Source organism: Zonotrichia leucophrys, chromosome 28 (assembly GCF_028769735.1).
Source record: "Zonotrichia leucophrys gambelii isolate GWCS_2022_RI chromosome 28, RI_Zleu_2.0, whole genome shotgun sequence".
Classification (NCBI taxonomy): domain Eukaryota; kingdom Metazoa; phylum Chordata; class Aves; order Passeriformes; family Passerellidae; genus Zonotrichia; species Zonotrichia leucophrys.
Genome location: NC_088197.1, coordinates 1,007,479 through 1,035,336, shown reverse-complemented (window position 1 = coordinate 1,035,336; position 27,858 = coordinate 1,007,479). Strand labels below are relative to the sequence as shown.

General features: G+C 60.6%; 1 protein-coding gene across 10 annotated transcripts in view; it reads right to left on the bottom strand.

Moving 5' to 3' along the window:
* Positions 1 to 234: 234 nt before the first annotated feature.
* UNC13A (unc-13 homolog A) overlaps positions 235 to 27,858 on the bottom strand; it is a 36,864-nt gene continuing 9,240 nt past the window's right edge. For 2 of the 10 annotated variants that reach the window (XM_064734577.1, XM_064734581.1), the window contains 34 exons: positions 26,699 to 27,349; positions 24,993 to 25,086; positions 23,999 to 24,045; positions 22,876 to 22,954; positions 21,263 to 21,334; positions 20,740 to 20,959; positions 19,945 to 20,172; positions 19,642 to 19,783; positions 19,132 to 19,301; positions 18,531 to 18,646; positions 18,264 to 18,427; positions 17,383 to 17,545; positions 15,285 to 15,353; positions 15,090 to 15,179; positions 14,808 to 14,942; positions 14,409 to 14,542; positions 13,882 to 13,967; positions 13,534 to 13,660; positions 13,360 to 13,456; positions 13,092 to 13,235; positions 11,944 to 12,027; positions 11,650 to 11,727; positions 11,286 to 11,374; positions 11,023 to 11,175; positions 10,745 to 10,868; positions 7,598 to 7,636; positions 6,616 to 6,645; positions 5,302 to 5,358; positions 5,043 to 5,123; positions 4,797 to 4,944; positions 3,711 to 3,767; positions 2,412 to 2,504; positions 2,177 to 2,336; positions 235 to 1,907 (listed from right to left, as the gene is read on the bottom strand). In XM_064734577.1, the coding sequence (XP_064590647.1) occupies positions 1,619 to 1,907; positions 2,177 to 2,336; positions 2,412 to 2,504; positions 3,711 to 3,767; positions 4,797 to 4,944; positions 5,043 to 5,123; positions 5,302 to 5,358; positions 6,616 to 6,645; positions 7,598 to 7,636; positions 10,745 to 10,868; positions 11,023 to 11,175; positions 11,286 to 11,374; positions 11,650 to 11,727; positions 11,944 to 12,027; positions 13,092 to 13,235; positions 13,360 to 13,456; positions 13,534 to 13,660; positions 13,882 to 13,967; positions 14,409 to 14,542; positions 14,808 to 14,942; positions 15,090 to 15,179; positions 15,285 to 15,353; positions 17,383 to 17,545; positions 18,264 to 18,427; positions 18,531 to 18,646; positions 19,132 to 19,301; positions 19,642 to 19,783; positions 19,945 to 20,172; positions 20,740 to 20,959; positions 21,263 to 21,334; positions 22,876 to 22,954; positions 23,999 to 24,045; positions 24,993 to 25,086; positions 26,699 to 27,349 (4,510 nt within the window). In that variant the 3' untranslated portion in view covers positions 235 to 1,618. Of the gene's footprint in view, positions 1,908 to 2,176; positions 2,337 to 2,411; positions 2,505 to 3,710; positions 3,768 to 4,796; positions 4,945 to 5,042; positions 5,124 to 5,301; positions 5,359 to 6,615; positions 6,646 to 7,597; positions 7,637 to 7,665; positions 9,325 to 10,744; positions 10,869 to 11,022; positions 11,176 to 11,285; positions 11,375 to 11,649; positions 11,728 to 11,943; positions 12,028 to 13,091; positions 13,236 to 13,359; positions 13,457 to 13,533; positions 13,661 to 13,881; positions 13,968 to 14,408; positions 14,543 to 14,807; positions 14,943 to 15,089; positions 15,180 to 15,284; positions 15,354 to 17,382; positions 17,546 to 18,263; positions 18,428 to 18,530; positions 18,647 to 19,131; positions 19,302 to 19,641; positions 19,784 to 19,944; positions 20,173 to 20,739; positions 20,960 to 21,262; positions 21,335 to 22,875; positions 22,955 to 23,998; positions 24,046 to 24,992; positions 25,087 to 26,698; positions 27,350 to 27,858 lie in introns of those variants that run through there. The other 8 variants (XM_064734579.1, XM_064734585.1, XM_064734580.1 and 5 more) reach the window with 5 other exon arrangements.

The following is a 27,858-nucleotide window of genomic DNA, read 5'->3' as shown; positions in this document are numbered from 1 at the left end:
GGGAGAGGGTTTGGGGGGACTGGGATAAACTGGGATGGGGTTTGGGGACACTGGGAGGGGATTGGGAGGGACTGGGATAAACTGGGAGGGACTGGGAGGGGAGCTGGTTACCCTTGGAGCTGGTTAACCTTCAGGATGGATGTCCCTGGTTTTCCCTTTAAAGGTGGAAGTTCTGGATGAGGTGGGAATGCCCCCAGGTGCCCATCCCCTCCCAACTCCCCACACGAGTCACAGTGAAGGGTGTGCTTTTTAATGTCAGTTATAATAAAATATTTTTACAGAGCCCAAAAAATTCAAAATAGTGCAAAACATCTCACTGTCATGCATCCATGGGAGCCGCCGCGGGGGCGGGACAGACACACAGGCATCGGTGACACTGTGCTACAGGAGCAGGATTGGTCAGTTCCATCACATGCCGAACAGGACGCTCGGGGAGGGGGCTCAGGGCACCACGGAGGGGCGGCGGGGCCGAGCCCCGGCCCGGCCGTGCAGGAGCAGCCGCTGGAGAAGGGTGTAAACATTGAACAGAAACGAGAGAGCAACGTGAAACCCTCTGGTCCCGGCAAACCCTCGAGACAAAGGAGCATCTGGGGTACCCTGTTTTGGGATGGGAGGGGCTGGGAGAGCTGTACTGATTTGTGGGGTCCTGAGGCCTCAGCGTGCCCCAGAATCGGGGTGGCCACCCCAACACCGCACCCCAGGCCTCCCAGGCACTCGCACGAGACATGCACACCACAGCACACAGAAATGGTGCTCACTGGGGAACTGGGGCACGGAACTGCTGCTCGCTGGGCACTGGAGGGGGGTTCTCCGGGCTGGGCTGGGCTGGGCAAGGTTTGCTTGTGCCAAGGAGATCCCGTGGGCGGCACTGCTCAGGGGTGCTGCTCCCCATGGGCAGAGCAGAGAGGAACAGTGCCCAGGCCCCTCAGCCCCTGCCTCCCCCAGCCCTGGCACCTGGTGGGGGGCACTGGGGGAGCCCACGGTGGCAGCAAGGCAGGGAAGACAGGAAATGGGCCGGGGGCTGCTCCCTGCTGCTCCCGACCCTGTGATGCTGCTGCCAGCCAGGGAGGGGACCCTGTGCAGGGCCCGTGGGGGCTGCACCCACCAAGCCAACAGCCCCAATAGCCCTTCCAGGGGCAGGACACAGCCTGTCCAGCTGCCCTGTATGTACAGGTATTTACATATGTACAGGATGTGCTCAGGACACACCAGGGACAGGGATGGGGACAAGGGGCCACCACGCTGTGCCAGCCACTCACCAACACCCACATATGGCACAAGACACACACACACCCCCCACAGCCCTTTCCTTGTGTCACTCGGTGAGGGCTGGGGCTGGGTGGGACACTGGAGGTCCAGGGCAGGCTGGGGAAGGGCAGGCTGCTCCCCTGAGCCAGGCTGGGCTCCAGCCCCTCCCTGCAGCCCCACAGCAGCACCTTCCCGCAGGTGTGCTCTCTGTGAGCCAGCCGTGCTGGCCGGGGAGGAGGGGAGGCTCTGTCCCTGCAGCCACAGCTCCCCCTCCCTGTGCCACCTCTGTGGCCCCTCCTATGGCTTATACACGGCTGGGGATCCTGTCAGGGGCCGGCAGCGGGGGCGAGGGCTGGGGGGACAAAGGACTTTAACTGCTGCCCTCCTCGGCCGAGCGCGTGTCCGACTTGAGCTTGACGAACTCCTTGGCCACCTCGTCGTTGTTGCGCTGCGAGAGGATGCGCAGCACGGTGAGCCCGGTGTCGTCCATGTGGATGCGGCGGCCCAGGGGCAGCCAGCAGGCGCAGCCGGGGCGCTGCAGGATGTCCCGCAGCTGCAGCACGGCGATGCCCACGGTGCGGTCCTCCCGGGCGAAGCAGTAATCCTTCACACACACCTGCAGCTCGTAGCACTCGGGGCCCGTCTCTGTGCCCAGCGTGCTGAGGGAGGCAAGGCACGGGCAGTGTCGGCATGTGGGGTCACACTCCACCCCCCTAGCCCGTCTACACCCCCGACGGGCGTGGCTGCTGTCCCCACCCCCATCCCTACAAAAGCCTTTTCCTTTTTACTCCTGCTCCCTTCTCCCTGCTTTAACCAATGAGAAATGCCTAAAACACTCCATCAGGGATGAACAAACTCCCTGGCAGGCCCCAGGAGGTCCCCACTTGCCCAGCCTGTCTCCACATCCCCAGCCCACGGTGCCACTCACAACTGGAAGCTCTCGTTGTACTTGGGGGCCCAGCTGTTGTTCTTGGATTTGGTGGCGAATTTCCTCTTCTTGTCACTGAGGTGGGGCCCAATGATGTTGACCTCGATGAAGGGCCGGAAGATGCCCGAGGTTTGCCACTTGAGGTCATTGGCAGCCACCACTGCAAGGAGGGGACAGGTGAGGCTCAGGGGGCACTGCCACTGCCAGACCCTGGTACCTGGCCAGCAGGACCCACCTTTGACGGTGACTTTGTGCTCGCCACTGCTGGGGTGGGTCAGGAGCTCCACGTGGATGGACACCTCCCCAACGGGGTCATCCACGCCAGAGCCTGGGACAGACAGAGGGACAAGATGGAAGTGCTGCTTTCCCTGGCATGCCCTGCCCAACACTAACCCCTCTGAGGAAGCAGGTCACCCACATGGGGTGAAAGGGGTGGGCATTAGGGGTGTCCCAAAGGGCTGTGGGCACAGCAGTGTGGGTGCAGCAGCTGTGATGGGCATGGCAGGACCCCCTCTGCCATCCCACCCCTGTGACCCCCCCTTGCTCAGGCAGGGCTGAGGGGTCTGTCCAGGATGGGGCACAGGACAGTGGCCCAGCTCCCTGTGCTCTGGCCACAGAGGGGTGACAGTGCCATGGGCAGGAGGGACCCAGCCAGGGCAGCCACAGCCCTACAGTGCCTCAAGGCTGACCCACCCCTCGTACCCCTCCATCCCGGGGACCACACCAAGCCCAGGGGTCCCCGAGCATGGGGACCAACAGGTGAGCCCACCCCACACCCCCCAGAGCTGTGCATGCACCCATGGGTGAGGGACGGGGTGCAGGGCAGAGGGACAGGCTCTGTGGGTCTGATGGGAGATCCAGCAGGGCTCAGTGGGCAGCTCTGAGGTGGGAAGAGCAGTGAAGGAGGACATGTCCCCGTGTCACTGAGGGTGCCAGGCTGGCAGTGGCACATTCCCTTCCATCCCATGGCACATTCCCTTCCATCCCATGGCACATTCCCTCCATCCCATGGCACATTCCCCTCCATCCCACGGCACATCCCCTCCATCCCCGGCCCCGCCCCGCATGCAGAGCCGGGATGGAGCCGATGGCGCTGGGGAGGGGCCGGGCATGGGAGGCCAAGCGGGGGAGCAGCCCCGGCCCCAGCAGGGTGTGATGAGGCCAAGCAGGGCCCCAGGGCAGGCAGAGCGCGCCAGAGCAGGGCTGGTAATGGTCCTCAGGGCAGCAGGGTGGGCACGAAGGGCACAGGACATGGCACGGCCACGTGTCCCAGGGGGAGGTCAGGGTGGGTGCAGCAGTGCTGGGGACAGTGTGGGGTGCCCAGAGCGGGCGGGCAGACACCCCCATTCCCACGGGGACAGCCCCCGACCCGCTCTGGGGTGGTCAGTGAGCACAGCTCCTGCACAGTCTCCCAAAGGGGAGGGCAGGGGCCGTTTGCCCGTTCTGGGGTCCCCAGGCCAGCCCAGCCCGGGGTGGCACTGTCACTAGCCCAGGCCGGCGGCAGGCGGTGCAGGGGCGGGCGGAGCACACGTACCCTTCTCAGGATAAACCTCTTCACTAAGGGTAAACCTAATCCCTTTCCCACCATGAACTAGTGGGAAGGAGAGAGAAAGAGACAGAGACACGGCACAAAGTACACAAAGAGAGGAGGAAGGAGATGGAGGAGGAAGGAGATGACAACGAAGAGAAAAGGGAGGAGATACAAAAGAAGGGAGGAGAGAAGAGATGAAGGAGAGGAGATGAGGAAGAGAGGAGGAAGGAGATGATGACATGTGTGGGGAACAGGAACAGTGAGGGAGGGGGGAAACAAAGAGAAAGAGAGATCAGATCTCGCAGACAGACTGACGGCCAAGCACCCGGACAACACTGCAGCGACACAGGAGTGCCAGGCACCCCCAGCTCCCAGTGTGGGCTCCTGGGGACAGGCTACACCCAGGGGTGCTGGCACCCACCACACCCAACCCCACGCCCCCGACATGGCTGGCACAGGAGGCACAGACAGGACAGACGTCCCTTGAAGGAGACTCACGGACAGCAAACGCACGTCCCACTCCCCAGGACGCAGACAAGCCTGCCTGGGGCACCTTAGGGTGGCTGTGACCACCACTGAGCAGCCAAGGGACAGAATAAAGGGCAGCATTTAGAGCTGAGGGCTGATCCTGCCCTGGAAGGTGCCCAGCATCCTGCACTGCACCCCAGCACAGGGCCTTGGGCACCCAGCACGCCCAGGACAGGCCCTGGCACAGCATCCAGACCCCATGGACTCTGTGACTGGTCAGTGCTGGGTGCCTGGGGCCACCCAGAGGGGACAAACACTGTGACACCTGGCCAGAGGGTGACCTTCCCCCCACCCACAGGCCCCATTTCCATGCCAGTCCAGCAATGCCCTGGCACTGGGGACCCACTGTTCTTGCTGGTGGGGGACTGGGGAGTGCCAGGCTGCTGCTGCTGGGCACCACAGCCCCTCTTCACCTGCAAGGCATGGGAGGAAAAAGCCCCTTCCTTCCCCCCCCTCTCTTCCCCACCATGAGCCTGGCTGGGACCCCCAGCCCACTGGGACAGAGCCAAGGTGGGTGCTGGCCACGGGGCAGCCTGGGGGGACGAGGGCAGCGTGTCCTACCCTGTGATGACTGGGTCTGCACGAAGGTTTTGATGAGCAGGTCTGTGGCCTGGGTGTAGAGGGACAGGGCGTAGCGCAGCGACTGCAGGTCAGGGCTCTTCTCCAGGAACGTTTTCTTCAGCCCCACGCCGCCAGCATGGAAGTATTGCTGGAGGGGGAGAGGCCTCAGGATGCTCAGCAGTTCTGTGAGGGTTCCCTGAGGCTCAGAGCCCCGTGGGCACCCCAAATGCCCCAGAGTGCCCTCACCTTGATGGTGTCCAGCGCCAGCTCCACCACAGCACACTGCTTCGGGGTCAGGCTCTTGGCTTCCTCCCGCACCATGTGGTCCTGGGGGACACAGATCCTGCTCTCAGCACAGCACCAGGCCCCCGCTGCCCCAGCCCAGCCCAGCCAGCAAGGGGGCAGTGCTGGGGTCCTGGCAGCAGTGGCACTGGCACTCACCCTGGTACAGAGAGCACCCCAGCACCCCAGCCCTCACTTCAGCTCAGAGACCCCCAGCCCTCACCTTCAGCTTGGAAAGCTGCCCCAGCTCCTTGGCCGCGTTGAAAATCATCTGTGTGCCCTGCAGAGAGCAAAGAAACAGGGACAGCCCCGGTGAGCAGCCGGGCTAAGGGTGGCATGGCCAGGCTGGGCACATCATGCCAGAAGCTTCCTGCAGATCCAGGGGTTCCTCCAGGCTCCAGGGGACAGCAGCCAGGAAGGTGACACAGGTACCAGGCTGGCAGCCCCAGGTTCTCAGCACAGCTGTGGGGCTGCAGGCTTGGGGACCCCAGGGCAGGACACCACCCTGGTGCCACCCTTGGCTCTGCTCAGCACAAGCAGCTCGGCCCAGGAGTCCCACCCTGCTCCTGTGCCCCAAGCACCTGCTCCTGCCCCCAGCAGGGCCTGGCACAGCAGGGCAGGGACCACTCGGGCACGGTGGGAGCAGAGCGCGACAGCGAGGGACAGCGGGCACGGGGGGATGTGGCCATGACCCCACAGCCACCAAACAGCCCCGGCCACACAGAGCCCTGCCCGGCCCAGCAGTCCCAGGGAGGCTCCCAGCCCCTTCCCCAAGCTGGGAGAACTCTGCCTGTCCTGTGCCCCCAGCATGGCAGGGGCCGTGGGGCCATTCCGTGGCACAGCAGCCCCTGGATGGGCAGATCCTGCTCACTGCCCTGGGCTGGCACCTCTCACTGGGCTGAGCACAAGCTCTCCTCTTCAGCTCCTTCAATGTGCAAATGCAATGGATAAACTGGGGCCCAGAGACCCCCACCACCTTCCCTCTCCCAGGACCAGTAGCTCCAGTCCCTCCCAACACAGGAACCTCAGCAAGTCTCCCATTAACTAGTATCTTCTACAGGGCTCTGCCCACTCCGTGCCTACATTTGGTATGCCCCCATTAACCCCTACAGGCTCTGTCCCTCCTCCCAGTGGCCCCCACATTGAGTATGCCCAGTCCCTCATTAACCCACAGGCCTCTGTGCACATTGCCCCATTAACCCCTACAGGGCTCTGCCCCCTCTGTGCCCACATTTGGTATGCCCCCATTAACCCCTACAGGGCTCTGCCCCCTCTGTGCCCACATTTGGTATGCCCCCATTAACCCGTTGTGCCCACCCCTCTGCCCACCCAGTTCTGTCCCATCAATTCCACCCTCACTGTTCCCATCTCCCCCAGTCCGTGGACAGGCTGGGAGCAGGGGACACTGCTGTCCCCAAAACAGAGCACGACAGGACCCTGTACTGAGCTGGGAGCCCCCAACCCAGAGCACAAGGGACAGCGGGGAGGGAAGGGGACAGAGCAGTGCAAGTGGGGAGCAGAAGAGCCATGTCCTTACTTCAGTGTGACTGGGCAGCTTCACCCTGCTCTGGAAGAGAACAGCAAGGGACAGTTACTGGTGGCCCCAGCAGCACTGAGCCACGGCTCCAGGCCCCCCCATCCCCTGGCCAGGAGGGCTCTGGCCCTGTGCTCTCCTCTGGCTCTCCCAGCTCTCTGCTGGTGCCACTGGATGGGCACCAGGTCACAGCTGCAAAGGCTCAGCCCCTGCCCACGCTGGTGGAGCTGAGGTGAGTGTGCCAGGTCTCTTCTGAGGTTTGCTCCCCACCCCATTTGGGGCTGGGGGACCAGAGGGAATCAGCTCCCCCAGCACACCCAGCAAACTGGGCAGGAGCCAGTGTCCCCCAGAGAGGAGGGGGAGCTGCAGGCATTGCCCAGATGGATGCTGGCATGGCTCTTGCAAGAACCAGGGTCTGGGGAGCAGGCTGGGCTCACTGCTGGGCCCCCACCCTGTGGTGAGGAGCCCCAGGCAGGGCAAGAGCCCATGGGCTGGAGAGGGCCCTTGGAGCAGGGCTGGGCTCAGCAAGGAAGGGGGAGCAGGCTCAGAGATCCGGGGGATCCCAAAGGCCCAGCACGGGGGGATCCCCTCTTCCTGAGCCCCCCACAGTGGGGTGGGGGTGTGTGGAGGGTTTCCCACGGGGTCTCAGCCCTTGCTGTCCCACCAGGCAGCTGAGGGCTGTGGGGCAGTGCTGTGGGCAGTGCTGTGGGGCAGCGCTCCCCACAGGGATGGGTGACTCCCCACACCTGCCCATGAGGACTGAACACCACAGAGCCCCCACTCCCTAGCCCAGGGACACACAGAGCTGGGGCTGTCCCCAGCACACAGCACAGCACACACCTCACCACAACACCACGCAGGCAACAGCACATCCAGACAGCACGACAGAGGAAGCACGGACAAGGCCGGACCTGCAGAGCAGGCGGGTGTGAGGCCACGGGCGTGGCCCCGGGGTGTGACACACACGGAGCCCACAGCTATTTACCTTCTCTGTCCCCTTGCCATGTTTTCTCAAGAGCGTGCCCTGTAGAAGCAATGTCAGAGGTTGAGTGTGGGGTGGGGGGACAGCGTGGGACAGGACACAGGGGCACAGGTGGCAGAGACATCAGGAGCTCCTGAAGGACAGCCAGTGGGGACTGCTCCCCACCGGGATACTCAGTGAGGGCCTGGAGCCATCAGGGTGCTGGATCCCCTCTGGAAAGCAGATGCTGCACTGCTGGAGAACTTGTCCTCACCCTGGGACACTGCTGGGATGCTGAATCTATCAGGATGGTCCTTGCTGGGATACAGAGATGCTGAATCCGTGAGGGATGATCCTTGCTGGAACACAGGATCCAGCTGTGTGTGGGCAGGCTCTGGTGCCCCCACACATCCTGCTCCAGCTCTGCCAGGTGCTCCCAGCACTGGGGAGGGAGCAGGGAGGGAGTAGCTGGGATTTGGCTTGGGCACGCAGAGCTCTGGTTTGTGCAGGGCTGAGCCCAGTGTCAGCCCCACACTGGCCCAGTTCCAGCCCCACACTGGCCCAGGCAGGAGGAACTGTGTGAAATGAGCCACAGTGCCATTGGGGGGGATGAACTCAGCTCTCAGCACGGATTGTTGGGGTCAGGAGGGGGGAGCACAGAGTCAGCTGGCTGGGAAGCCTCAGAAGGAACAAGCAGCACAGGTACAGCCAGATAGGGCTGCCAGGAGGGGCTCTGGGCCTGGCACGGAGTGATGGGTGAAGAGAGCTGACACTGCTCTGTCCCCCAGAGTAAAGCTGGGACATGGGGCTCCCACGAGGTCCTCATGAGATCTGAGGGGACACTCAGCCCCAGGCTGCCCCCAAGGCTTCCCCAAATGCTGCTGTTGGACACAAAAGGTGTTGGGGGACAGCAGAAGGGTGTTTGTCCCTGCAGGGATTGGCACCATCACCCAGCAGCTGGCTCCCACTGTTCTTCCTGCACAGGTGCCTGGGTCACAACAGGGGTGGAAACAGGACTGGAGGGGGGAATTGCCCTTCCCTTGCCCCCAAGGGCATAACCCCACAGCCACAGACGGGTCAGAAGAGGACAGAGGGAAACTGCTCAGTCAAAGCCATGCAAGGACCCAGCAGCGATGCCGAGAAGGGAACCAGCAGTCCGGGTTCCCAGGGTCACACCCCGACCAGGAGGAGCCTCACGACTCGTGCCAGCAGCCTGCCCAACACCGAGCACCGGGCCGGGGACCGCCCGTCCCCAGAGACTCCTCCTTCTCCTCCTCCTCTTCCTCCTCCTGGCTGGGAAAACCTCCGCCCTCACCCCCAGCACAGCCAGACCCAGCCAGGGCCTCGCGGGGAAACTGAGGCACGAGGGGAAGGACAGGCAGCCCTGATTGAGGCTGGTGCCTCCCGCGGTATTGCTGCCCTCAGCACGGAGCCCGGGTCTGGCACTCCCCATGACATGGCACTGATGGCACTGCCACCGCCGTCCCCTCCCGCCCCATCACTGCCCCTCTCCCTCCCCACATCCCGGCACCGCCAACCTGCCCGAGGCCTCTCCACCCACCCCATCCCCGAGGGGCTGGCGTGTGCCAGCCGGTGCCAGGCAGGGGCGGGGACCAGGAGCCGGACCAGGAGCCGAAGGAGGGCGTGGGCAGGGCACGGGCAGCCACACAAGACAAGAACCGGCGAGGCCAGGACCGACACAGAGCGGACAGACAGACAGACAGACAGGGAGCTGCCGTACTTACAATCATCTGCCATTGAGAGGCGAGAGGAGCAATTGGAGAGAACAACCGTGACGTGAGTGCCGGCCCCCGCCTCCTCATCCTCCCCAGCGCCAGCCCTGCTGCCCCCCACCCCGGCAGGGCCACAGCGCTGAGTGTCCCTGAGTGTCACTGAGTGTCCCTGCCCGGCCACAGGCCCCAAAGAGCCCCAGCCTCACCTGCCCAGCCCTCCTAACTGTGGGGGGGAGCTTTACCCCAGTCAACACTTGGCCCCCAAACCACCAACCTGTCCTGCCACCCCGTGGGCTGGCACCAGGGACACTGGGCAGGATGTCCCCTGCCCGAGGGACCAGACCCAGCACAGCTTTCCCCAGGGACTTTGTGCCCTCAGGAAAATCACCCAACACAGCCAACAACCCAACATGTCCCTGCTGCCCCCTCCTCTGCCCTGGCACAGACCCCACTGTCTGCACAGCCTGGCTGGAAAGAGACTTGGATGGGGACTGGGATGGGGACCGGGATGGGGACTGGGACTCAGTGGCACCAGCATCCCTATGAGATTTGGCCACCTTTGGCCAAGGGTGTGTGAGCCTGGTCAGAAGTGACATGGGGCTGACCTCAGGCTCAGGGCGGTGACACGGTGACAGTGAGGTGGCACCATTGAGGGCTGACATGTCACCACTGTGCTGTCCCTCACAGACACAGCACAGGAGCTCCACACTCCCAGAAAGGTGACATAAAGGCTGACAGCTCCAGGAACTCCAAAGAACAGCCTGAGCCCAGCTTTGTAACGGTGACAAAAGCCACCAAAGAGTGACAGGTGTGTGGCTGGTTGAGAGCCCTCAGTGTCACCCTTTTCTGCCTGACTTCAAAGGAACTATTTCAGGAAGCTCCAGGTGCAAGGGGGCAGGCAAGCAGCAATGTGATATGGAGCCTCAGAGAGGGACCATTCCCTGGGTTTGCTCTGCTTTCCCAAACCCCCCAGGAGCAGGGAACAGCTCAGCCCTGCTGGGGAATATGTGCCCCATCCCCAGGAAACCCCCAGCCCCTCAGCAAGGCAAACAGGCAGAGTCTCCCCACACTCCAGGAGCCCCTGGATTCACCTCCTGGCACAGGGAGCACACCCACAGCCAGTGTGGATCAGTGGGGTGTGGGATGCTGTCCCAGCTCTGAGGGAAGGATGGATAAGAAAGGGCCAGTGTCCCCTCTTGATGCCACAGTGGAGGTGGCAGGAAGGTCCTTTGCCAAAGCCAACCAAGAAGGTTCTGGAGCAAGGATGACTATCTCTCTTCCATCCTTTCCCTGGCCAGGAGCTGGACACGGGTTTGGGGACATCAGAGAAGTCCCCACCCTCTCACATGCCACAAGGGCACCTGGCCAGCCATGTCCCACACTGCCCCAGTCAGTGACCTGTGTCCCAGGGTCCCTGGTCCCTCTGCCCATCACTCACCGTCTGGTCTGTGAGGGGGGGCAGCACGATGGTCTTCTCCATGGTGTTCATCACCAGCTTCCAGAGCTCCTTCAGCACCCGCTTCAGCACCGTCTTCTCGCAGATCTTGGCAAAGAGCGTCAGGCTGCGGAGGAGATGCCACGTGTCACCCTCCCGTGTCACCCTCCCGTGCCACCCTCCCGTGTCACCCTCCCGTGTCACCCGACTCTGCAGGTCCCCCACACTGCATGGCGAGGCCAGGAGGGGCAGGGGGGCGTCCCAGCTGCCCCCACACTCACTTGCTGTCCAGCAGGTCCATGATGGGCTGCAGGACGTTGTCGGCATCCTGTGCCACGCTGCTGCAGGTGCTGGCGGGGACGTTGCCGGTGCCCTTCACCTGGCTCAGGATGTCACCCATCTGCTTCACACACTCCTCGATGTGGGGCTGGAAACTGGGCACCACAACACACAGGCAGCTCAGCATAGCCCCCCAGAGACCGTGGACAGAGCTTCTGGACCCCCAGAGCTCTCCTTTGCCCACTGCCCCTTCACCCAGCTGTACCTGGTGGCAAACACTCGGCTCAGATCATCCAGGACGTTGTTAAGCTTCACCTGCAGCTCCTTGAGGATATCACTGGCTTCTGTGTCCAGCTGCAGGAGGAACAGGTTGTTGAAGCTGACAGAGCTCCTGAACCAGCCCTCAGGGAAGTTTCTGCACCCCAAATGCATCCCTGGGCAGGGTGAAGCCCTTCCCAGTCCAATATGGTGGGAGAGCAGGGTGCCATGGGGTTGGGACAGTGTGACCCCACACAGGAATGAGGAGGGGTCTGCTCCCAGCACTGGGGAACTGGGCAAGGGGCTACTCAGGGGAGAAGGGAATGATCCAACCCCCACAGGGCTCCCTCCTGGAACCCCCCCATACTCACATCCTTCCCACCCATGGCTTCAAACATCTTCTCAAGCTGGACACGGAGCTGCTGGATGTTGTTCATCAGGATGCAGGGCTGGAGGGGTGGATGGAGAGGGGGGTAAGCACCAATAAATATGGCTGGGACAGCTGCCCACAGCCCCAGAACCCTCCCACTTTGCACTGGGGGATATGAGGACAGGGATGGCACAGAAGCCACCCTGGCAGCGTGTCAGGAACTGCCATCAGGAAGGGACTGACCCACCCTGGGGTTGAGGTGACACGTGGGGACAGCAAAAAGGAGATACATCACCACTTTCTCCTTCTCCTTGGAGCAGTAGGAGGCAAAATCCTTGGAGATGATCTCAGCGTACTGGAGCAGCACATTGCTGATGGTCTGCAGCCAAACAGGGCACCAAGGAAGACACCCACACAGCAACAAAGGGTAAGGAGGGAGAGAAGGAAACCATGAATCCAACAGCAGTGAAACAACCTCATGTCTGGATATATACAGGCAGCCTCAGACCCTCTGGCCTCATGGATCACAAAATCATGGAATTATTAGGGTTGGAAAAGCCATATAAATTCAAGTCCAACCATCACCTCAGCACCACCACCATGTTCACCACTAAACCGTATCCTCAAGTGCCACATCCACGTGTTTTTTAAACACTTCCAAGGATGGGGACTTCACTGCTGCCCTGGGTAGCCTGTGCCAGGGCTGGACAAACCTTTCAGGGAAGAAATTTTACCAACGTCCAACCCAAATTTCCCCTGGCACAACTTGTGGCCATTTCCTCTCCTCCTGTCCCTGTTCCCTGGGAGCAGAGCCCAATCCCCCCAGCTGTCCCCTCCTGTCAGGAGTTGTGCAGAGCCAGAAGGTCCCCTCTGAGCCTCCCCAGCTCCCTCAGCTTTTTCTGGTGCTCCAGATCCATCCCCAGCTCTGTTCCCTTCTCTGGACACGCTTCAGCCCCTCACTGTCCTTCTTGTAATGAGGAGCCCAAACTGACCCCAGGATTTGAGGTGGGGGCTCAGCAGTGCCCAGCACAGGGGGCAGCCACTGCCCTGGTCCTGCTGGGCACACCACTGCTGGTACAGAGCAGGTGCCATTGGCCTCCTTGCCCACATGGGCACACCTGGCTCATGTTCACTGGAAGCCAGATGAAGCACAACTGGTCTCCATGTGCTGCTCCAGCACAGCTGCGAAGGCAACAGCCACCAAGCCTGCATGCAACTCCCTCCTATATTGCAGCAAGCCAGTTTTAATTAATCTGTATTAATTAAGCAAATAACTTATCAATTATCTCATAATTAATTAACTAATATCCCGTGCTAGCAGAGCTGGGAGTGTTCCATGGTGTGTGGGTAGCATATTGCCTGCCCACAGCTGGATGGAGGGGGCACAGGGAGCCCAGGAGCCCCAGGCAGGGCTGGCACTGGGATGCCAGGAGTGGTGCCCACCTTGGCAAACCGTCTCATGTAGTGCCCCACAATCTGGGGGTCGGGGCACTCCAGCTTCTTGATGATCTCAAAGCTCTGGTTGAGCTGGGAGAAAACGTCCACCACGGAGCAGGAGAAGAGCGCGTGCTCCGAGGTCTGCTGGAACTGTAGGAGTGAGACAAGATGTCAGCAGGATGTCAGGGGGAGATTTTGGCCCCAGCCAGGACATCCTGGGCATCAAGGGACAAGGCCCTCTCCTGTGAGACTGCTCCCCCAGCCCTGCTCATACCCCATCCTTCTTGTCCCGCTCCAGGGCTCCGTGCAGGAAATCCCGTGACACCTCTTCATTCTCATCCAGCCACTGGATGACAAAGGGCTCGAACCAGCTGCAAGAGAGAGCCAGCCGTGGTGAGGGCAGCACCCCGGTGGTGGCAGTGCCCTCCCGGCCCAGGGCTGCACTCACGCGGGGTACTCGGGCACGCGGCTCTTGAAGGAGGGCAGCTCGGTGACGTACTCGTTGTACAGCCACTTCACCTTGAAGTGCAGGTTCATGTAGTCTGCGCTCTTGCACAGGCGGTGCTTCTCGTGCTCTGCACGGGGAAAGGGCCTGGGGCTCACTCTGAGTCCCAAATCTGGGCTGGGGCTCCCCAGGGGCAGCTCCAGGGTAAAGAGGTCGGGTGGGGGGGTAAGCTGTGCATGGTGTTGATGAGGAAATGAAATGGGTTTGACCAGGGACCAGGGGAGGTGGGAGCTGAGGACAGCTCCTGCCTGGTTCTCCTCTCCCTGGCTCAGGGTGGCAGGTGGGACTCACCCTCCATGGCATACTTCATGTCCTGAGCAAAGAGGTTCCACATCACCTCAGCGCTGATCTTCCCCACGTTCAGCTCCTGGGGGAACCTGGGGTGAGGGGACAGTGTGAACCACAGAACTGTTTAGGGTGCAAAAGATCTCCAAGGCCATCAAGTCCAACCTGTGAATGATCCCCCCCTTGCCACCCAGCCCAGAGCACTGAGTGCCAGATCCAGCCCTTCCTTGGACACCTCCAGGGGTAGGGACTCCAAAGCTCCCTGGGCAGCCCCAGCCAATGCCTGACCAACCTTTCCATGAATTCTTCCTGATGTTCAACCTGAACCTCCCCAGCACAGCTCAAGGCCATGAACACAGGGTGAATGGGCCCTCCATGTGGACAGACATCCCTCACACACCTCACAGCAGCCTCAGCTTTCCCAGCTGTAGAATGGATGTTATAACCACTTCCAAAGGCCTCAAGATGCTACTGCCTCCACGTGGGCACCCTCTGTGGGCACAGCAGTGTCCCCTTCCCCAGCACCTACTCACTGGTTCAGGCAGGGTGTGTAGGAGTTCTTGTCTTCCTCAATAATGGAGACAATCAGGGTGATGAGCTTTGACCAGAAATCCAGGTTTTTGATGCTGGGGCCCTGCTCCTCGGGGGGCACCTCGCCTTTCTTAGTCTGGAGGGGCAGGGACACAGTGGAAAATTTGGTCACCCCAGTGCAGGGATCAACTTTGTGTTGGCACTAACAAGGGAGCAGGAGGGAATACCCTGGAGGCCCCATGCAACCCCCTCTTGTTTGTCCTGATCTCAACCCCCCAGCTCAAACTCCTGGGGATCATTCTGCACAGGACTGAGCACTCTGGAGAGGGAGCAGGAGCATGAATAAAGGGGAAGGGCACGGGATGGGGAGGTCAGTGCCCAGCATGCCCCTGCCCACGCACCGGGTCTGTCTGGTACTCGCGGCTGTAGAGCTCGTGGCAGTTGTTGAAGATGTACTCGTAGGTGGAGTTGAGACAGGCCTTCACACAGTCCTTCACCACCTGGCTGGCTCGTGGGGGGCTCTGCAGCTCCTGGACCTGGTGTGCAGAGTGGGCATGGTGTTTGGAGCACCCCCAGACCCCACCCAGCAGCACCACAGGCCAGAGCCACCCCAACCCGCAGAGAACCAGGGCCAAGGGGAGTCAGATCCCTGAGGGGCAGGGAGAGCAGGGCCCCAGCTGTACCTTCATCCGAAAGAAGGTGATGCTGGTCAGCAAATCCACTGTGGACTTCAGGTCCTGCAGCCGTTCGGGGCTGCTGGCAGGGAAGTTGTTCTGGAAGGGAAAGAGGGGAGTTGCCCTCCAAATTCACAAATGAGGGTGAGGGAGCAGCCACCTGGTGCCTCAGGTGGGGACACTGAGGCAGGGCTGGCACCTTACCCGGTACATGGAGAGGTCGATGCGCAGGGAGTTGTGCAGCTGGTCCAGGAGCTTCACAAAGCGATCTTTCTGTGGAGAGACACCCGGGGGCAGGTGAGCAGGGGAAAGGGGCAGGGACTGACCCCCCACCCTCTGCTCTCTGCTCTCAGCTCAGCCCTCGCTCATCCCATCCCTTCCTTTCCTTCCTTTCCTTCCTTCCTTCCTTCCTTCCTTCCTTCCTTCCTGCCCGCCTGCCTTCCTGCCTTCTTTCTGAGCCCTGAGTGGGCAGGACATGCCTGCAGAGAAGAGCATCTCCTTGCTGGTGGCTGGGGCTCACTCAAAGCCCTCAGCAGCTCCTGGGGCACATGTGGCCATGCCAGGTGAGGTTCAGGATGGAGAGGTGACACCACATGTCCCCTGTCATTGCTGGGAGGCTGACAGGCTGCTCTGTCTGCCTTGCCCACTGGAACAACTCTGAGCCTGGGCTCAGGACAAGAGTTGGGAGAGGGGCTACAGGATCAGCAGCGCCTCGACTGGGGCTTTGCAAGAGCTCAGGAAAAAGGATGTACAGTGGTTGTCCATCTTGAGAGTGGCCCCAGGAGCTGGAGATTTCCATGACCCCTCATTCACCCCACTGGGCTGCATCAAGGGACATGGGCATGGAACACCCCATGTGGGGGGGTCTCCACTGGGGCTGAGGGGCTGTAGTTCAGCTCAGCCCAGCTCCCACCCAGGGAGCACAGGGCAGAAGGATGCAAATCCCATCTTGGGTTGTAGATTGGATCAGGGGTCACAGCTGATGGCAAAGCAACTCATGGGATGAGGTCCCAGACTGGTTTGGTTTGGAAGGGACCCTAAGGACCACCTTGTTCCACTCCCTGCCATGGGCAAGGACACCTTCCACTATCCCAGGTTGCTCCAAGCCCTGTCCAATCTAGTCTTGAACATTCCAGGGATGACAGCTACAGCTGCTCTCAGGTCAACCTCAGTCCTCACTCCCTCACAGGGAAGAATTTCTTCCCAGTATTGGCCCCAAAACGTTGTTGGGGAGCATTTCCCTGTGCATTCCTGCTGGTGGAGAGGCTCTGGACAGCCATGTGTGCCTGCCACGAGAGCCCTGGGCTGGCTCTCAGCACTGGCTGTACGGGTCAGGGCTGACCCACAGGGCTCTGCAGAGCCCTGGACAGGGGCACAGGGGTGGGAGGGGCAGTGATTCCATGGCTCAGCCATGGCCACAGCCTGTGCTGGCACTGCAAACCTCCGGGCCCTGGGCCGGGCCGTGTGTCCCCACACCCAGGAGCGGCTGCAGCACTCTAACACTGGACGCAACACAGCTGGGCACTTTAGCACCCAACCTTAGGCTCTCTAAAAAAGAGAAAGAGAGAAGTTTTTAAAATCCTCCATATTAGAGAAAAGGCTGGGTTTGGTTTCCTCCAGCTGCGTGATCCGTGGCACAGCTCACTCCCCCTGCACCAGAACAGCGAGGGGAGCCAAAGCTCTGTGATCCGGAGCTGTGCTTGGCCCTGGCTGTGTCCCTGGCTACCCAGCTGCACCCAGGGCTGGGCACTGACCCTGGCAGCCCCATGCACACCCAGAGTGACCATTTCCTGCTTCTGGGGTGGCACTGAGGGAGCCCAGGTGAGGGCTCAGCCCCTCCTTGCCCACGTCCCCAAGGGGCACCCAGCCCTGCCACAAACTCGCCCCCTTGGCACCCAGTGGTGCTGGCACAACCAGCTGAGTTTGCTGCGGGCTGGGGTCCCCCAAAGCACATGAGGCTGTGCAAGACCCCCCAGGCCCCCAGGAAGTGCAGGGGTGGGTCATGGCCACATGCTTCTGATTTTGCCACCAAGGTGCCCCCTTCTCCTGGCACACTGCCACCCAATTTGCTCAAGCTCCCATAATAAATAGGGGAACAAATTTAGCCCTTCTCCTGGGAAGGTGGTGGCTCTTTTCCTTCCTGAAGTACAGAAGCGGGATGATTTTTGGGGCAAGCAGGGGCTGACCCCACTGCTGCCTGGCTGCAGTTTGGAGCGGGGTGTTTTGCATAGCTCGTTTTGCTTCCTGAGCCCCCCACCCCCTCCCAGAAAAAGGAGAGAAGAAGAAAAGAGCGTTTACTTACCATGGGACTCACACCGAAATTGGAGGCGGCGAATCGGTCGGAGGCGTTGGCATTGCTGGAGGACGTGGTGTGAGCGTAGTAGGCGTTGATGTTGGCCAGCAGGGTGCTCATCACCGCCGGCACCCCGGGGCACATGTACTTGGAGGAGAGGCAGGCAAAATGCCTACGGAGAGAGGTGGTCATGGGAGGGTTTAGGGCCATGGGAGGGGATGCAGGGTTTGGGGTGTATAAGTCATTGAATCCCAGAGCATCCCAAATTGGAAGGGACCCTCAGGGATCATCAGTGCAGCCCCTGTCCCTGCCCAGCCACCCCAACACCCCCACCCTGAGCACCCCTGGGAGCTCCTGCAGCTCTGGCAGCCTTGGCACCATTCCCTGGGCAGCCTGGGCAGTGCCCAGCAGCCTCGGGGGGCAGAACCTTGCCCTGAGCTCCATGCCAAGGCCTGGCACAGCTGCAGCCCTTGCTGGGCTCCTGTCCCTGTGCCAGAGCAGAGCTCAGCCCCTGCCCCTGTGCCTGCCCTGGGGAGGAGCTGCAGCCCCCGAGGAGCCTCCCCTCAGTCTCCTGGGCTGCAGCTGAACCAGCCAAGTGCCCTCAGCTGCTCCTCAGCCCTTCCCCAGCTCCGTGTCCCTCCTCTGGGCACTCTCCAACAGCTTTGGGTCCTTCTGATCTCGTGGTGCCCAAACTGGACACAGGACTTGAGATGAGGCTGTGCCAGAGAGCGTTGGGAAGGGGAAGGATGGGTGCAGAGGTTTGGGGCCAGTCTGCACCCATGGCAGGGAGGTGAGTGCCAATGGCAGCAGGAGAGGAAGATGGGGACAGTAACCCTCCACCTGCAGGGTGGGTGCAGCCCCTCTGAACCAGATGGGGGCACAGGACTCACGTCATGGCCTGGTAGATGGACTCCACCCCATAGCGCATGGCAAACTCATCCACGATCTCCTGTGCTGTCTCATCAAAGTAAACCTTCCACGCATCGTCCCCCTTGGCGTCGGGGATCTTCACCACGCCGTTGTTTTGCAAATCCGTCACAAAGTGGAACAGGTTCTGGAGGTACAAACGGGTCCTGTCAGCTCCCCAGGGCAGGTGGTGGCAGGGGGGCACTGCTGGGGAGGGGGCTGTGCCCCCTGTGCCTGTCTGGGCTGCTCACCTCATGCAGGCAGGTGTACTGGACATGGTAGGGAGCCACCTTCTCCTCGCCCTTGATCTCCACGCTGATGTGCAGCCGGATGGCTCCTGACACTGCAGACTTGTCTGTGCGCTTGTCTGTGGGTGCAGGGAGAGGGAAGGGTGTGAGGCTTCCCTGGGGCAACCCTGCTCACTGCCAGCCCCAAAGAGGGGCACAGTGCTGTGGCACAGGGCCAGGGATGAGGGGACACCCAGCACGGTGTGCAGCCATGATGGCGTTGTGATTTGGCCACATTTCCAGATGCTAGAGACATGGCCTTTCTATGCCTCAGTTTCCCTTCTGCAGGAGGCTGGTGCTCTAGAACCTCCTGGGCAGAGGGTTCTGAAAATGACTCTGGGAGAACACTTTATCCTGATGGCTTTTGATATAAAACGTTTCTAAGAGCAGACCCTGCTGCAATAGCCTTCAGCCTATGGCTGGCAGCACTTCCCCCTTGGAGCCCAAGGCAGGGGTCCCAGGCTGAGCAGGACATGGCACTCCCTGATCCCAGGCCAGGGTCCCAGGCTGAGCAGGACATGGCACTCCCTGAGGCCAGGCCAGGGACCCAGGCTGTGCTGCTCACCAAGGTTGTACCAGACGTCCATCTCCCCACTCAGGGTCCGGACCTCGATGATGGTCTGGCCCAGGAAGTCGTCGGATTCCCTCTTGAAGCGCTGCTTGACGCGGGACTTGATGTCATCATCCTCATCCCACACACGGACCTTGATGCGGTCAGAGGAGTTGTGGCACTCGCTGCAGAGGTGACAAAGGCCCCACCATGAGCAGTGAAACCTTCCCAGCTACTCCCCATCACTGCTTCCCTAAACAAAAGGGACTAGCACGGAGCAGGAACTGGGGAAGAGAGCAGATGTGGGGGCACCAATCCCCTCCCAGCAGCTCTGTGCCACACCCAGGCAGCCCCTGGAGTCACACCCTCATGGCACAAAACAGAACCCCAAGGGACCCCAGCACCTCAGTGGGGGCAGGATGAGGCCCAGCTGGCTCCCCCCACCCTACTGGGACATGGCAAGAGCCAGCACAGCCTGGCACGAGTGGTCAGGGAGGGGAATGGGGAGATTGGGGGTGAACTTACAAATGGAAATTCTCCTCCCAGACTGGGTTGAGGTTGCCGTAGATAGTTTTAGTCCTTTTTTTGGTCTTTCCAACCTGGACAGTGACATAGGGGTCACTGGAACCTGTCTTATCCTTTGCTTGCAGGCCCTGGGCACACACCACTGCAGCAGAGAGAACAGACAGAGAGAAGTCAGTGCCACAGCCACACGAAAATCCCTGAAACAGGCACCTGTGTCCCCCCAGGGGCTGAAGCTGCCTGGCAGAATGAGGGGTTGGGCAGTGGGGACATTCCCACAGTCCCCAAGGCTGACAGGCTGCCTACCTGTGATGCTGATCTTGGCTGACCATTTGGAGGTGCCATCCAGGACACTCTGCTTGACTGCCTTCATCTGCTGTGTGTGCGTGGTCTTGTTGACCCCAAACACCTCCTGGATCAGCTCAAATATCTCTGGTTTGTTGCGCTCCCGGATCTTCATGCGGTCCTTGAGCACCATGATGATGTTCTGGGTCCGGTCCTCTGCCCCATGCTTGGAGCTCTTCTCTGCTGCTCCTGGGAGAGGACAGGCATGGGTGAGATGGGCTGGGGGGCTGCTGCTGCCCAGGAGAGAGACAAGAGATCTCATAGGTTGGCATGGTGGGCTTGGGGACAAGGACAGGAGGAAATGGCCTCAACCAGGGAAGGTTTATGTTGGGTATCAGAGGAAACTTCTTCCCCAGAAGTGCTGTCCAGCCCTGGGCCAGGCTGCCCAGACAGTGGTGGAGTCACCCCTCGAAGTGTGCAAAAAACATGTGGCTGTGGCACTTGAGGACACTGTTTAGTGGTGACCACAAGGGTGCTGAGATGATGGTTGCTCATAATCTTAAAGGTTGCTGATAATCTTAAAGGTCCTTTCCAGCGTTAACAATTCCACAATTCTACAATTCCATGCATGAATTAATCCAAACCTGAAGGGTTCTACCCCCTGCCCAGGATGAGTCTGCTCTGCCCACCATTTCTCCCATGCCCAAGTCAGGAGCGGAGTCTCTGGGTTGCTCCCTCCTCCCTCTGCAAGGTGAGAAGGGACAAGGGAGAAGGGACAAGGGAGAAGGGACAAGGCTGTGGGCCCCAGGTCCTTACTCTGCAGGCAGTCGGCGTTGAGCAGGTCCTGGCACTTCTCGTGGCACTTGACGCCGCACTCGGCGCAGCGCATGCCCTGGCGGGCAATGCCCCACAGCAGCCCCTCACACTCGTAGCAGTACGTGGGCGTGGTGGCCGTCCACACCTCGAAGTTGTGGGGCGTTGTGCAGGAGATGGGGTACACTAAGGCTTGCAGGGTCTTCTTGTAAACATGGTTTTTCTGTGCAGGGACAGGGGAGAGAGGGGGAGAAACGCTGAAGCAGGGCAGAGGATGCACTTGGGGACACTGATTTCATGGTGGTGCTGCTGGGCTGACAGTCAGACTTGATGATCCTTTGGTCCTTTCCAACCCTAATGATCCCATGATTCTATCCCCAGGTGCTGCCATGAGCATCCTGGATGCTCAAGAATCACCAGAGGGTGCTGGTGGGGCACAGACTCTGCACCTCCACTGCTGGCCCAGCCCCCCAGGCCCAGTTTCCCCCTCCCCACCATCCCCAGCCCAGCCCACCCCAGCACCTACCAGCTCCTCATTGTTCAAGGTGCTCGAGGCCAGCGCGGATGTGATTCCCGCTTTCCTGGACTGGACCAGGGACTGTGGGAAAGAAAGAGAGTTCCCAGATCCAGCAGACCATGAGAGCTCCCTCCTACAGCCCCAGAGCTGTGAAACAGCCAGGACAGACCCCAAACCCAGACAGGGAAGGGTCCTGGCTGCATGGGGGGCAGTGGGGACAGCCCGGCCCCCATTGCTGTGCAGTGGGACAGGAACCAGGGCAGCAGCCTGTGACATTCCCAGTTCAGCAGCCTGTGACATTCCCAGTTCAGCTCCAGTGGGGCAGAGCCTCTCCCCACGTGTCTGAGACCCCTGGGGAGATGGGGTGGGGGGCACTTACCATGGCCTGTGGGCAGCCAGGGCCAGCGAGGGGGGAATAAGAAGCCATTAGTGCAAACCCTTCCCAGGAGAGCCCCTTCCCTGCCAGAACCAGTGGGAATTGGGGGAACACCCCTCATCCAGCACTGAGCAGTCTGTGGTGGGGGCACTGTGTCCCCAAACCACAGCACTGGCTGCAGCCTGCAAATCCCAGCAGGGAAAGGCAGCAGACCCCCAAACCCCACACACTGCCCACCCCATCACCCCCCACCCCCAAAACACCAACACAGCACAGTGCAGAAGCATCAGCAGCTGCCCAAGAGGGCTGGGGTGGGGCACCAAGTTGGGCACAGCAAGGGGGTGGGGGAATGTGGGGACACAGGTTGGGAACAGGAGGGTGGCACCCCAGGGAGGGCACACAGTGGAGATGACAAGGTGTAAAGAGAGGGGAAGGAGGGGAAGGGCACCTAATTCTTGGGGACAGGGTGTCTTTGTTTCCAAAATTGCTGTCTCTTGTCACCAGGAGTGGGAGGGGACCAGCAGAGTGACTCTGTGCAATTGAACCCAGGGACTGGAGGAGACCCCATCATGGGGGGCCCATACACTGGGGGTCTCCAGCCCCTTACATGGGACAGTGGGGACAGGAGCACAGGGTCTGGGCAGCTTGGAAAAGCCATTGCCAGCCCTCCCCTGGTACCGGGGTCGGTCTGTCTGTCCAGCACCAGTGTGGCCCAAGCTGCAGGGACAGCTTGGCACGGCAGCTGGGACACAAAGGGACCAGGGATACAGCACCAGTAAAAGAATTGGGAAACCAGATTTAGCCCTGGGAAACCTTAGGCTGATGCTTGGGGTAGGGACCAGAGCTCCGTTAAAGAGAAGCACCCTCGGGTAGGGAGAGCCCAGCTCCCCACTGCAGGGAGGGCCAGGAGCCCCCCGGGCAGTGCGGGACGCCCCCTTTGGCAGGGCTGGGGGCAGGGGCTGGCGGCAGCCCCAGGGCGCTGTCTCTTTAACCCCTCGCACCGCGCTCACCAGATCGCTGACTAGAGGGAGAGATTTGCGTCCAGGCTTAATGTCGGGCATGCTGTTAATGCAGCGCAGAAACCTTACAGCCGCCCCCCTGCCGCAGGGAAGGCCCAGCCAGGCCACAGGAAAGAAAACAGAGAACACAAGCCATGTTAGAGGCAGCTGGGGAGCGGGGCGCAGTCCGGTGGGGCAGCAGGAGCGAAGCTGGCAGCTGTGGGGGCGTGCCTTGGGAGGAACCTCACCAAATCGCTAACTAGGGGGATGGGTTTTCGCTTGCGAATGTCCGGCATGCTGTCTATAATGATCAGCCCGCCACCAGGCCTGCAAGAGAGAGGAGAGTCAGCGGGCAGGGGGAAACTGAGGCATGAAGGGGCCCCCTGCTGTTGCCCACGGTCACTCAGCATTCAGAGAACCATGGTTTGAGTTGGAAGGGACCTTGAAGCCCATCTCGTTCCATGCCCTGCTGAGGGCAGGGACACTTTCCACTAGATCAGGTTGCCAACCTGGCCTTGGATGCTTCCAGGGACGGGGCAGCCACAGCTGCTCTGAACAATCTGTGCCAGGGCCTCAGCACCCTCACAGGGAAGGATTTCTTCTCAATATCTAGGATTTGGTGAATATGACTGCAAAGCACCCCTGAGTGGCCAGGGACCCACCCATGGGATCCCCATCCCCACCACCACCCCAGCCAGGGTAGGGATCACTGAACTAAAAACTAAGGGGAAAGGGATTTTGGTAAAAAACTGTGATTTTTCCCCACATGGAGCTTAACCATGAAGTGAAACCCAGGAGAAAAACTGCCCATTTGGCTTAGTCAGCTTTGGCTTTGCAGTGTGAGGCTGGAGAGCTGGGGTTCTCTCTGGGACCCCAAAAGGGAGCACTGAGCAGGTGAGCCTCAGGTTTTGCTGCAAGGGAACCCAAGGCAGGAATGGAACTTCACAGCCCTGCTGGAAAGAAACCCCTGGAGTGATCTGAGGGTTCTCAGGCAACCTACCAGGCTCTGCCCAGGTCCATGGCAGGGCTGTCTGCGAGGGCAAGACAGGACTGGGAGCTCCAGCCCGTCCAGGTGAGAGGCTCTGCATTCCCCATGACACCACTCCATGGGGGAAGCAGGAGTTGCCACCCCTCCTCGTCCCCATCTCCACTCACCCCCTCGCTCTCCCCCTCAGCAGCAGCTCTTGGGGTCACAGAGCAATGTCCTGACTGCTGGCTGCTCCAAAAGCACTGACCAGCCCCAAAATCCAGCTCCAAAAGACTGGCCTCCCTGAATGCCCACAGCCTGGCAATCCTTCCCCACACAAGCTCATTAATCACATCCTAATGAGGAAGGGGGGCAGAGTGTACCCAGCTTCCCCTTGTACTCACCCGCCTTTGAACCACAGGGATTTTTCTCCATCACCTTCCCCGCGGGCCTGGAAAACAAGGGACAGTGTGAGGGCACAGCAAGAGCCACCAGCGTGGGGACAGCCCCCCAGGGCAGTGAATGCTCACAGAATGAGCAGGGTGGGCAGAGAAAGGTGTGCTCCAAAACCAAGGGGGCTCTTCCCAGCACTGGGAATAAATCTCTTCAGGAGGCTGAGCCGGGTGAGCAAGTGGGTGGGCTCAGCAAAGGGGATGAGGGTGGCAAAGCAGGGGGCATGGCTACACTGTGTGAAAATTCAGGGCTTGGGGGAGTGAAGAAACACCACAAAAGCTCAGCAGGTCCTCAGGGACCCACAGCAGTTGGAAAGAAGAGCAGGGAAAAGCCAGAGCACATGGAAGAGGGTGTGTGTGCAGGGATCATCCAGCAGTGCCAGCCACCCCTGCAGGCAGGGGATTATTTTGGAGGAGACGGGCAGAGAGACACCATTACCCTCCTTCATGGGCAATCCCTGAGCACACACACACACACACACACACACAGGGAAGGCACACACAGGGCTGGGAGGTTCCAGGTGCACATGCTTACCTGCAGGCAGGCTACACCCCTTCCCTGCAGGGAGGGGAGACGCGGGTGCAAGGGCCATGGTGGTGGACAACTGAAAAGAGAAGCGGTGGGGAGAGGGACCAAGACCCCAGGGAGCGAATCCAGAGCCAAAACAAAAAGAAAAGATGGAGGATGGAGTCTAAAAACAAAACAAAATATTGTCAACTCAACAGAGGGGAGAGGGCCTGGGATGACGCACCAGCACACGCATGCAGCACACACGGGGGATCCTCAGCACTCCCGGCCCCTCTGGGGCAGCCCACTTGGTGCCAGTGGGGTTCTGGGCACCACTGTTGGCACCACCGAGTCTGTGGATGTCCCTGGGAGCTGCCCAGGTGTGGAAAGGGGCTGTGCCCCCAGCCCTGAGCCGTGGCACTGGCCAGGGGTCCTCACCTCCTGCAGCTGCATGCAGACCTTATTGAAGGCTCTCAGCCAGTTGGCTTTGGCTCGTGCTTTGGGGTCCTGCACCTCCTCCTCTGCCGGCTCCCTGCAAGCACACACATCCCCTGTCACCTCCCAGCACAGCACCAGGAGCAGCCCCCACACCCCCAGCAGGTCTGAGGCTGCAACTGGGGGATCCTGATGTGCCTTGAGACAGCGTGGCCATGGCAAAACTGGCTCCTGGTACCAGGAAGGACTGAAAAGGCAGCAGGTCCCGCTGCAAAGGGCAGCCACAACCAGGGCAGAGCACTGGGGAGAAGCCAGAAGCTTCCCCACCCTCAGGAGACCCTGCCCTGGGCACCCAGGTGACACAGAGGGCACAGCTGGTGACACCAGCATGTGAATTAAACACCCTTTGTCCCCATTGCCCCCACAATGTCCTCTGGCCACCTCCCTGGGTAAAGAGCACCCAACACCCCGTGGTTCCAAGCCCAGGGAAAGGTGTCTGCCTGGACATGCTGGGTACTGTGGGGTTTGTTCTCCTCTCCTACAAAATCAAGACAATGGAAGAAAAGCAAAGAAATGCTCCAAACATACCAGTGTCCTGGAGAGCCTGGTGTGATGCAACAGGGAGGGAGGAACCCAGAACTGCTCTGGGAAGAGGCCATGGGCACTCAGGAGATGAACCTAGGGGCTCTGTATGTGCTAATCTGGGATCCTCAGAGCAAACCTGGGATCCTCAGCATTAACCTGTGGTTCTCAGCAGTAATCCACAGTCCCCAGTGCTACTCTGGGGGTCCCAAAAGATAATTTGGGCTCATCAGTGCTAATTTGAGGCCCTCAGCACTAATATGGGGGTCCCAACACAATCTGGGGTTCTCAGCACAATCCATGGTCCCCAGCACTAATCCACAGTGCCCAAATCCTAGCACAGGACCCCTAAGTCCCCTGCCCAGTGGGTACTGCAGGAAAAACCTGGATATTTAGCCCTCAGGTTCCTGCTAGGTCTTGGGCCTAAATATCCAGGTTTTTTAAAACCAGCTCATTACACATTGGTTTAAATTTGAGATTCTCCATTCCTGGTGTGTAATTTAAACTAAATAAAAAGCTGAAAAAGCCCATCACAGCAGTTCACCTCTGCACAGAGCAGTGACACTCACTGAAAATGGAAATGATCAATAATGATATTTGAATAATCTGTCCCCAAGACATGAATTATTCACATGCTGCACCAGGAACCTGACCACCAATTAATTCACTTGTACAGCACAGGAGGCCATGGATGAGCTTCTACCAGGCCTAGGGAGAGGACTGACTTCTGTAAAGGAAATCTCCTCCTCTGACCAAGCTCCACCAGGGTGCCAAGAGCCTGTGCCAGAGGAGAGGAATCACAGCCCTGAGATCCCATTCCCCCAGCCCCATGCTTGTCCCAGGTTATAAACCTGCAGCCCCAGCAGGTTCCTGAACACCTTGAGCCCTGCCCAGCACAGGGGGTGGCTGGGCCCAGGCAGTGTGCCCGGGGTGCTGGCTCTTGCCTGGGTGGCACAAGGGGGGCTTCCCCCACCTCGGTGGCTCAGGCACCTGGAAAAGCTCCAGACACAGCAGAAGGTCCCTGCTCCTGTGCCAAGCACCAGCACCATCCCTGAGCCACCTCCAGAGCATCCTCAGTGCCTGCAGGCACAGTGCCATCCCAGGGACACCACAGCTTCCCCTCCTACCTCTCAGCTGGTTTTGGGGGCTCAGTCTCCGGGGCTGCCTCTTGCAGGGGAACTTCCTCCTCTGCCCGCTGGGCCTGGAGGGCCTCAGGGGCTTCCTGGGGAGCAGAGGTGTCCTTCTCCTCCTTCCTCTCCTCTTTCCTCTCCTCCTTCCTCTCTTCCTTCCTTTCCTGCTGCTGAGGTTTCTGCTGTGGGACCAGCTGAGCTTGCTGCTGCTGCTGCTGCTGCTGCTGCTGCTGTTGCTGCAGGACCTGTTGCTGCTGCTGCTGCTGCTGCTGTGGCTGCTGTGGCAGGGGTTTCTGTGGTGGTGGGTACGTTTCATGCTCAGAGGGTTCATAGGTGTCCTGCTCCCGCAGCTCCTCCTCCTCCTCCTCTTCCAACTCCTCTTCCTTGGGGTAGCCTTCCTCAGTCTCACTGTAGTCCTCAATGAACTCTTCCTCCTCTTCCTCCAGGTAGAGATCATCATCATCCTCCTCCTCCCAGCGGGGGGAGTCCTTGCGGTAGCTGACGGAGCTGTGGCAGGAGTGGTAGGAGTCGCCGTCCCTCTCGTCCAGCTCCGAGTCCCGCAGGCTCTCGTTCTCGAAGTCCTCGCTCAGCTGGGAGCTGCCCTGGCTCAGCTCGGCCGACGAGGCGTAGCGGCTGCTGCCTGTGGGGCTGGGGGCCGAGGGGACACAAGGACAGGGCTCCCGTGGGTCCGTGGCACCCAGGCAGAGCCCCAGGCCCTGCCCCAGGGCCGGGAGGATGTGCAGCTCCCATCGGGAGCCGAAGGCACAGAACCAGGAGACTCCATCGGCTGAACCAGCCCCCCAGGAGGGGCACTCTGAGCCCCCTGCCCGTGCCTGGGCTGACAGTGGGGATGGGCTGACAGTGTCTGTCTCCTGGGCTCACCCCAGCCGGGGGTGCCAGATCCTGCCTCCTGTTGCTGCCAGACACCCTGTCCTGCCCCTGACACACAGATCTGTCACCCGTGCTCTGCACAGCCCTCCCAGGCACCCCACCCCAGGGCACCCCCTCAACCCCCTCACTCCCCTTGACACCATCCCTACCTGGGGGCCCCTCTCTGCCCTTGATGCCAGGCCAGACGCCTTCCCCCACCCCATCTGCCCCCCCAGCCCCCTTCTCTCACAGCTGCCTGCGCTGGGAGGCCCACAGGGGCCCGGGAG